We start from the raw sequence: 9,935 nt of genomic DNA on the forward strand, positions 1-9,935 counted from the left end.
TTGTTGAAAACCTACTCCAAAGCGCTCAGGACCTCAGACTGAGGCAAAGATTCACCTTCCAACAGGACAACAACCATAAACACACAGCCAAGACAACACAGGAGTCTCTGAATGTCCTTGAGTGGCCCAGCCAGAGACTTGAAGCCGATCGAACATCTCTGGAGAGACCTGAAAATAGCTGTGCAGCGACCCCATCCAACCTGACAGGTCTTGAGAGGATCTGCAGAGAAGAATAGGAGAAACTCCCCAAATGCAGGTGTGCCAAGCTTCTGGCATGATACCCAAGAAGACTTGAGGCTGTAATCGCTGCCAAAGGTGCTTCAACATAGTACTTAGTAAAGGGTCTGAATACTTATTTAAATGTGATATTTCATACATTTTTTTACACATTTGCTAACATTTCTAAAAACGGGTTTTTGCTTTGTCATTATGGGGTATTGTGTGTAGATTGAGAAGAATAAAAAAATATATTTTATCCATTTTAGAATAAGGATGTAACAAAATGTGGAAAAAGTCAATGGGTCTGAATACTTTCCGAATGCACTTTATGTGTACTGAGATTCATGATCAAGGGCTACCTCGCTGCAAGGTGCTGCCTCGTAATGGCATTGATGATAATGTTGAAGGCAACAACGGATATTCGTTGGTCTGACTTGTTATGTTTCTTAAGCTAATTAGAGTAAAACAATTACACCATAACTAGAGGTTATCCACAACCACACTAGGGGTCGTTCGATACTGCAGGTTGTTCAACCAAATACAGTGTCCTTGTTATCAGGGATCCTTGAGACGTCCCAACTCTGACACCACCTCATTGAAGTTGACATTTTAATTGGTAAGGGTTAGGGTTAGGGTAGGGGTTATGGTTTGTGGTAAGGACATCCTAAAGTTCCAGTATTACACTAATATATGGGCGTAAATAGTTTTGACACTGCTAATTTAACACTGATTTATACTCTACTCGGCCTAGTCTCAGGATGGTAAGTTGGTGGTTGAAGATATCCCTCTAGTGGTGTGGGGGCTGTGCTTTGGCAAAGTGGGTGGGGTTATATCCTGCCTGGCCCTGTCCGGGGGTATCATCGGATGGGGCCACAGTGTCTCCTGACCCCTCCTGTCTCAAACTACTGCAGCATAAATACCGGAGGCTATGTGTCGGGGGCTAGGGTCAGTTTGTTATATCTGGAGTACTTCTCCTGTCTTATCCGGTGTCCTGTGTGAATTTAAGTATGCTCGCTCTAATTCTCTCTTTCTTTCTCTCTCTCTCTCGGAGGACCTGAGCCCTAGGACCATGCCTCGGGACTACCTGGCATGATGACTCCTTGCTGTCCCCAGTCCACCTGGCCATGCTGCTGCTCCAGTTTCAACTGTCCTGCCTGCGGCTATGGAACCCTGACCTGTTCACCGGACATGCTGTTTTCAACTCTCTTGAGACCGCAGGAGCGGTAGAGATACTCTCAATGATTGGCTATGTAAAGCCAACTGACATTTACTCCTGGGGTGTTGACTTGTTGCACCCTCGACAACTACTGTGATAATTATTATTTGACCATGCTGGTAATTTATGAACATTTGAACATCTTGTCCATGTTCTGTTATAATCTCCACCCAGAATAGCCTGGTTCCTCTCTAGGTTTCTTCCTTGGTTTTGGCCTTTCTAGGGAGTTTTTCCTAGCTACGGTGCTTTTACACCTGCATTGCTTGCTGTTTGGGGTTTTAGGCTGGGTTTCTGTACAGAACTTTAATATATCAGCTGTTGTAAGAAGGGCTTTATAAATACATTTGATTTTACTGTGCAGTGTTTTTTCAAGAGAACACCTAATTTGGCCACAAACCTTAGTAACCTGGACACAGCCTACTCGTTTGTTCAACCCACTTGGCCGCAGAACAAGACCCACCAATTGGACATTGTTGGTGAATTAGGAATATGTCCCCGCTGTCCCCTAGTGTGGTCGGTCATGCGTGCGGTGTCCGACTCCAGCCAGCAGTTAAAAATGCGCACGCCGACTTGGATGCCTAACCCTAATCTTCTATACTGGCCGGTGTTTCCTGAGGCTCGTGCGTGTGATCTGCCTCTCGGTCTCGTCCGCTACACTTGCACGCAGTGTGTCAGTGTCTGGGTCTCGCTGCCTGTTGGCAACGGGTGGAACGAGGGAAGGGAAAATCCAGGACCGTCTTTACATACTCAATGGTTGATTGACGACGGACATATACGGTTCTCTCAAGATGGTGGGGCGTACAAGCAATGGAACTCACAAGTATGCATGCGATCCTGTTGCACCGGGTGTGGCCGGACGCAGGAGGGAATCGGGCACGGTAAGTTAGCTAACCAACTGTGTACACTTACCTATAGCCTAAGTGTACTATGACACGATGTCAGGACCATTATGGCACGGGACATAATGGACTTGGGCTATTCGCATGTTAGAAATTAAGTGGACTATCAGGTACTTTCTCCCATGTTACTTTTAGTGGCTGTAGTGAAATTCAACACATGACAACTAAAGTTGTCTCTGACTATGAGACAGTGTCTTATTTGTTTTTGAACTTTCATTTCAAGATGAAAAGTCTAGGAGACTCTTACATTAAGTGGTTGAAAGACGGAAAGTGAGAGGATAGTCTGGGGGTAGAGAGAAGTAATAAGGTCTATTCTGTGTATCAGTGTAATTCAGTGGAAAACAGATACTGTTCCCTGTATATTCTTAAATGTGTTCTCTCCTCTTTTCTCCCATAACAACTGGTCCCCAAAAGCACTGGATAGGTGTGTCTACTGCTGTAAAAGCCTTCTGCTTTCACCTATCCTGATGTGGTCAGAGGAAAGGGGACAAGAAACAGAAGCTGGTTAAGACTGTTGGGACACCGCACAGGGAGGAACCTCAATGTGCATGTATCATACTACTTTCACCTATATTGTGTTTTCAGAGGAGAGGAGAGCAACTGTAGACTAATGAGATATAGCCTCCTAGACATTGATGCTCAATGCCGTCCTTCACGGATGGTCCTAGCCAGCTCAGCCAATCCTTGTTCTCTATGCAAATGATACAGTGGGATCTGTGCACTGATTGGAGCTCTCTCGCATATTTGTCGTCGCCATGGCTAGAGTTTGGAGGCGCTTGGCTGCTGGTCTGTGAGTGAGAGATCACTCTGCCAAAGAGAGCAGGAGAGGGAGAGGGGTGGAATAGGTGGAATAGAGGGAGGGAGAGAAGAGGGCAGAGTGGGTGGGGATACAGAGGGAAGTGAAGAGGGAGGGGGAGAAGGCAGAGGGAGGAAGAGAGGTAGGAAGAGAGGGCGGTAGAGCGAAAGAGAGAGAGAGAGAGCGAGAGGGATCATCTCACTGATGCTGAGTCACAGACACGGGGTTCAGCCGCCGTATCCCATGAGCCTTTAGGGGAAACATGGAGGAGCTCGAGCACACCTGCCCCCAGCCGCGCACGGTAGGGTGTGTTTGTGTGTGAAGGAGAGAAAGAGGGAGAGGCTGGCTAGTCTTCTTGTTATGAAACAGATCCACTGTCTGTGTGTGTCTTTGCGGGATGCTCTGAGTGCTGAATAGACTGTGTGTGTCTGTGTGGAGGATGGGGGGTTGGGCGTGTTTCGCAGTATTGGCAGGGGTGTGTGTATGTGTGGGCATAGGCAGCCTGGCATAGATCTCCTGATGAGGACACAAAAACGCAAGGATACAGAGGGGCGATGCTAGCTCCATGCCAGCTCCATTCAGTCTCTGTCTTTGTTATTCCCTTTTATTATTTGTGCCTCTCTCCTTCTCTTCATCATATCCTCCTCCCTATTCCCACATCCCTGTGCCTCTCTCTTCATCATATCCTCCTCCCTATTCCCACATCCCTGTGCCTCTCCCTCTCTTTCTTTCCTCCTGTGTGCTACCATCACAGCGTTGTGGTTGTTTTTTTTTAGTTGAGTTTTTTTTATCTTAGTTAATCCTTCTTAGACCAGATGTCTGCTGTGCCAGTTTCAGGGCTTTAGTGAGCACATTTGCTGCTGTCAATCTGATCTGTCGATCGTCCGAGGCCACCGCCTGCCCTTTGTCCACACTGGGCTCCTCCCCCTTCTCACCTTGCAGTGGATTGTGGGAGAAACGTTACCTCAGTGCGTCCTCCTCACTGTTCTGTTCTGTCCGATCTGTTACTATGGGGATGGGAGCTCACAAGGCGGTTGCTAGCCAAGACCATCTGATGATGTTATGATCATCTCCATCTCCTTTCTGTTCTTCATCATCCCTTACCCAAATGGAATATGTAGAGGTGGAACTACCTTTAAATATTCAGTGTTAAGGATGACAAATGTAGACATGTATTAATATGAACAATCTAACATCCCATTATCTCTCTCTCTCTCGCTTTGTCTCTCTTTGTAAATGAGATCTAGTCTCCCAGGGTAACATATAGTCTCCCAGGGTAACATATAGTCTCCCAGGGTAACATATAGTCTCCCAGGGTAACATATAGTCTCCAATATGTCTCTCTTCTCTCCTGTGTTTAGTAGTGGATCCAAGAAGTTACTGGGGACAGAAAGTCATGCATGTTCCAATTCCTTTTTCTCTCCCCCCTAGAGAGAGAGAGACATGGAAAACGAGGTGTTGGTAGAGGGAGGGATGAAGTTCCATTTTAGCCAGTAGCAGATCAATAGCACTGGGTGCTGCTCGTTCCCTCATCATGTAATCAATAGTTGTGATAGAGAATAGATATCAGGCCTGATCAATAATCTAATTACTGGAATGATGCCAGAGAGAGACGGGGGGATGACTATCCAGAAGGGGACATGAATGTCATTCAACTTTCCTTCTCTCCTCCATCGCCTTCCTTCTCTCCTCTTTATCTCACTATCCTTCCCAGTATCTCCTGTTCTTCTCTTCATACCCCTATCAAATGACATGTTTTCAGGTTTTATCACATTATTTCCATCCTTTTCTTCCCCTCCTTAACACTCTTCACCTATCATGTTGTGTCTCAGACTCCATACCATTTTTGGTTTGTTGAGAGGAGTGAGTTTTGTAGGGGTTTGAATTGGATGCATGTGCTGTTCTAATATGCTGCTGTTAGCACTATTATACTGAACAAAAAGCACTTAACAGTTCAATCTCTCCTCCCTCTCTCAGATGCTGACTGAGCCTGCTCTCTTTGCTAAGGACACCAGCTGTGAGTGTCGCGCCCCTCATGAGAGACTCTCCATTGCTCAAGCCCGCAGAGGGACCCCAGGTATACCTCCTCTCATCCTCTGTTACACGCCCCTCTCTATCACTCTTTTCTCACTGTTCCTCCTCTCATCCTCATTCTTCATCCTCTCTTCCTACCATCCTCAGCATCTTCCCTCATAGCCATCTCCTCTCCGTTTCCGCCTCCTCCTCACATTCACTTACAACATCATCAGGAGAGGAGAGAGCATTTCTTAGATGTACACTCTGTGTGTCTGTCCTCTACAGTAGACCGTCCAGTGCGTGTATATGCAGATGGGATATTTGATTTGTTCCACTCCGGCCATGCCAGAGCTCTGATGCAGGCCAAGAACCTCTTCCCCAATGCATACCTCATAGTGGGAGGTATGCACACACACACATGTAGATATGTACACAAACACACACATTCATAAACATGTGGATATAATGACTCTTAGTATGAATAACTCATACATGTTTTGCTATCGGTTTCTTTGTACCTGTTTCATGTGTGTGTGTGCGTTTGTTTGTCTGTGTATGCTTGTTTGTCTGTGTGTGTCAGTGTGTAGTGATGAGCTGACCCATAAGTATAAGGGTTTCACTGTGATGACTGAGGATGAGCGGTACGAGGCTCTGAGACACTGTCGCTATGTCGACGAAGTGGTCCGAGATGCACCATGGACGCTCACACAGGACTTCCTGGAAAAGCACAAGGTGTGTGTTTGTCTATTCCCATCAAAGCTTTCTGTGTGTTTGTGTGTGTGTAGAGACTATTTATGATGCATGCAGGCATGTCTCTTTTCTGTGTGTCAGTTTATCTGCATGTGTTATTTTGTTTCTCCCGTGCTATGTGTACTGTGTATAGAGATTGTGTAGAGATGGGGTATAGAGATTGTGTATAGATTATGTATAGACTGTATAGAGATTGTGTATAGATTCTTGTCTTGTGTTCTGATTGTTTCTCAGATCGATTTTGTGGCTCATGACGATATCCCATACTCCTCAGCAGGAACTGAGGACGTCTACAAACACATCAAGGAGGCAGGTGAGTGTGTGTGTGTGTGTGAAGCTGTATTTATGATCAGTGTATGTGTTCCTGTGTGCATGTTTATAATGTATTTATAATGTGTGTGTGTTCATGTTCGTACATGTGTGTGTTTGCGTGTTCATGTGTGTGTATTTATAGTGTGTGTGTGTTCATGTTCGTCTGTGTGTATTTATAATATAATGTGTGTGTATGTGTTTATAATGTGTGTGTGTTCCAGGCATGTTCGTGCCAACTCAGAGGACAGAGGGTATCTCGACCTCTGACCTGATCACTCGTATTGTACGAGACTACGACCTCTACGCTAGACGCAATCTACAGCGGGGCTACACCGCTAAAGAGCTCAATGTCAGCTTCATCAACGTAAGTGTGTGTGTCTACCTTAAAAATAACGTGTGTGTACTCCGTACACTGAGAACATAACTGATGTCTTTCAACGAACACACAAACAGACATACAGTATGGTCTGTCTGTATTTGTTGAGAGACACATATAGGTAACTGACAAAATAACAGAAACACCTGAGTTAATTAGGGATACAAAGTATATTGAAAGCAGGTGCTTGCACAAAGGTGTGGAATTAACATCACATCATGCTTAGGGTCATGTATAAAAATGCTGAGCAGTTACAGTTGCCCATTATTTTGGCTACCATGGCTAGAAGAAGAGATCTCAGTGACTTCGAAAGAGGGAGGATTGTTGGGGCACGTTTGGCCAGAGACGAAGACTGCTCAACTTGCTGATGTTTCACCATATGCCATGGCCGTCTGTCACCAGCTCTCAACCCAACTGAACACTTATGGGAGTGGTGCCTGAGACGGCGTTTTCCACCACCATATGATGGAATTTCTCGTGGAACAATGGTGTCACATCCCTCCAATAGAGTTCCAGACACTTGTAGAATATATGCCAAGGCGCATTGCAGCTGTTCTGTGGTGGCCCAATGCCCTTTTAAGACACTATGTTGGTATTACCTTTATTTTGGCAGTTACCTGTATGTCAGTTACGTTCCTACAACATTCCTACAACCTTTCTACAACCTCAGGAGAAGAAGTACCGCCTGCAGAACCAGGTGGACCGTATGAAGGAGAAGGTGAAGACTGTGGAGGAGAAGAGTAAACACTTTGTCTACCGCGTGGAGGAGAAGAGCCATGACCTCATACAGAAGTGGGAGGAGAAATCACGGGAGTTCATCGGTAACTTCCTGGAACTGTTCGGCCCAGATGGAACATGGGTAAGCTAAAGCCTGTCTCTAATGCGCCACTCATGGACATACTCCAATCACTCATCTGACATTTCACTTATTTTTCGCAAATCTGATCTATGAACCTGAACTGTGTTTAGCTTCAACCTCTAGCATAGTCCTAGTCTTTGAAGTGATAGTTCTCACAAACCTCTCCCTCTCCTTACCTTAACAGAAACAGGTGTTTAGCTTCAACCTCTAGCCTAGTCCTTGAAGTGATATAGTTCTCTCACAAACCTCTCTCTCTCCTTACCTTAACAGAAACAGGTGTTTAGCTTCAACCTCTAGCCTAGTCCTAGTCTTTGAAGTGATAGTTCTCTCACAAACCTCTCTCTCCTTACCTTAACAGAAACAGGTGTTTAGCTTCAACCTCTAGCCTAGTCCTAGTCTTTGAAGGGATAGTTCTCTCACAAACCTCTCTCTCTCCTTACCTTAACAGAAACAGGTGTTTAGTGAGCGTAGTGGTCGGATGATCTCCTACGCCCTATCACCCCACGGGTCGCCTAGTAACAGTCCCCCCCGGCAACTGTCTCTGTCTCGTTCCCCGTCTCCCCCCTCGCGCTGGCTTCACCCCCGACCAGCCTCCCCTTCCTCACCCAAAGGGGCTTCCGCCTCGTTCAGTAGCATGAGTGAAGAAGATGAGAACGAGAAGTAGGGGCCTGGACTGTGGAACAGACACTTGACACCACGCATATACACACACACCTAACAGCTGATGCCATGCATACACACACACACACACACACACCTAAGACCACATACTCACTTACTGCCTGAAAGGTGCTGTCACACGCACACACACTCTCTCTCTCTCTCTCCGACATCCCCTTCCACACACTGGCAGCAATGACTGGATGCTGAAGGAAGTTGTAGATATGCAAGACAGAAGGGGGTCATGGGAAATGTAGTGTAGTGCTGTAGCACGAAGAAGCCATCAGTCTCTGTTGCCTGGGCAACGAAGCAGACAGGAATGTAGAGAACAGAAGACGATGCGACTGACCTGTTTTTGATTGCTCAGGTCTGACAGAGACGGTAAATAAAAGAACGCCTGTTGATCATATCATTCCATCATTTTATGTCCTCCTTTTTCTCTATCCTTTTGATTTTAAATCTCATGTTATGGTCATATTTTAGAGAAAAACCAGGGTAAACATGATAGAAGATATTTTCTGCAATTTCACAACAATTGTCTGCAGTGTGACTATTTGCATTGTGATATTAAGTGAGTAGCAGGGTTGGGGTCAATTGCATTTTAATTTTGGTCAAACCAAATTCCAATTTGAAATGTTGCTAATTGAAAATAATCTGAATTTTAGTGTACTTCCTGAATTGAAATGGCCCCAACCCTGGTGAGTAGACCTACACCATTACAGAACTCTCCAGATAGAGATTGAATTTATAGACAAACCGAGACAGTTCTCTATACAGTAAGAGAATAGACTGTCTGCACCATTCTGTTTCTAATTGCATCATTCTGTTATGTGATGCATACTGACTGTGCCCTAGTTTGTAGGTTTAAGAGAGAAACACTGTCCTCTAGAGGAGTAAGTAACTGCAGCCGTCCTGGGAGACAAGAGGCCACTTCAGACTACGGACATGCAACCCACAGAATTACAAATAATTCTGTACCAGATTATTTGCCATAGCAACTAGTCTCCCTAGGCAGAAGTGTTGCCTCCCACAGTGCTAGATGGCAGATTTCCGAGACTACATAGCAACACAAATGAATGGATGTTACATTTCAACAACGGTAACACCGTGGAACTCAGTACGTGATTGGTGATTGCATAATGAACAAAACACTTGGAACTTCAGTATCAGGGATGCCCCCCCCCCCATGCTTTCCCAATATGGCCGCCTGCCCGGCCCATCAATTGTAAACAGTGCTTTCAACTGGAGAAACTGATATGTCAATTTATTTGCTTTTAGAGAATGTACAATTGTGACAGCTTATTCAGGAGCCTTCCTTATTAGAAACGAGAGATCAAAGGTTGTATAGTACAGAGATGGCCAGTGTTATCCACAAAGGGCTGGTGTGGTCCTAGAATCAGGTGTTATAACTTGGCTGGAAGAAAAGCTTGCACCCACATTGGTCCTTTGTGAATAAGATTGATCCGCCCTGCTGTCGTAGAATCATTGTGCTCTCCTCTTGCTAGTCACACATGACACAGAACTGTTCTTCAACTCGATGTCTCTCGCTACGACACCTCACAGGCCACAACTGTTCCACAGCGGATACCCACATAACATCACTTCCTGCCACACCTCCTGATCCACCTTAGAGACGTTCTTGTCCTGTATGCATTATATGTAATCCTGCACTGTGTGTACAAGATTGGGAATGTGTGTTTCTGTTTGTATCGTCTTATTTTCTAATGTCTAATTCCTAATGGCGTAATATGTAAATAAATAAAAAATGAAAGTCATTGAAAGTGAAGTAGATTGGTGATTGAGAGGAAACATCTCTTTTTGAACAGATTGAC

General features: G+C 45.3%; 1 protein-coding gene across 3 annotated transcripts; it reads left to right on the forward strand.

The window, feature by feature from the left end:
* Nucleotides 1-1,907: 1,907 nt before the first annotated feature.
* Nucleotides 1,908-9,875, forward strand: LOC123991229 (choline-phosphate cytidylyltransferase B-like). Of its 3 annotated transcripts, none has more exons than XM_046292601.1 (8): nt 1,908-2,313; nt 5,108-5,207; nt 5,432-5,548; nt 5,727-5,878; nt 6,131-6,209; nt 6,430-6,572; nt 7,255-7,443; nt 7,628-7,884. In XM_046292601.1, exons 1-8 carry the CDS (start codon nt 2,224-2,226, stop codon nt 7,652-7,654), a joined length of 897 nt encoding a protein of 298 aa, XP_046148557.1. In that variant the 5' UTR covers nt 1,908-2,223; the 3' UTR covers nt 7,655-7,884. The 3 variants fall into 3 exon arrangements, with proteins under 3 accessions (XP_046148557.1, XP_046148555.1, XP_046148556.1); XM_046292599.1 differs by lacking the exon at nt 7,628-7,884 and adding an exon at nt 7,892-9,875 and having other exon boundaries at nt 1,919-2,313; XM_046292600.1 differs by lacking the exons at nt 1,908-2,313; nt 7,628-7,884 and adding exons at nt 3,253-3,431; nt 7,892-9,875.
* The last annotated feature ends 60 nt before the right edge of the window (nt 9,876-9,935 follow it).

Source organism: Oncorhynchus gorbuscha, linkage group LG12, assembly GCF_021184085.1.
Source record: "Oncorhynchus gorbuscha isolate QuinsamMale2020 ecotype Even-year linkage group LG12, OgorEven_v1.0, whole genome shotgun sequence".
NCBI classification, from domain to species: Eukaryota; Metazoa; Chordata; class Actinopteri; order Salmoniformes; family Salmonidae; genus Oncorhynchus; species Oncorhynchus gorbuscha.

What these genes read in the sequence shown, in the direction of transcription:
- LOC123991229 (XM_046292599.1), top strand. Translation starts at nt 2,224, where the DNA reads ATGGTGGGGCGTACAAGCAATGGAACTCACAAGTATGCATGCGATCCT. An exon ending in GCAGGAGGGAATCGGGCACG is followed by an intron (nt 2,314 to 5,107) that starts GTAAGTTAGCTA and finishes TCCCTCTCTCAG; the next exon opens with ATGCTGACTGAGCCTGCTCT. An exon ending in TCAATGTCAGCTTCATCAAC is followed by an intron (nt 6,573 to 7,254) that starts GTAAGTGTGTGT and finishes CTACAACCTCAG; the next exon opens with GAGAAGAAGTACCGCCTGCA.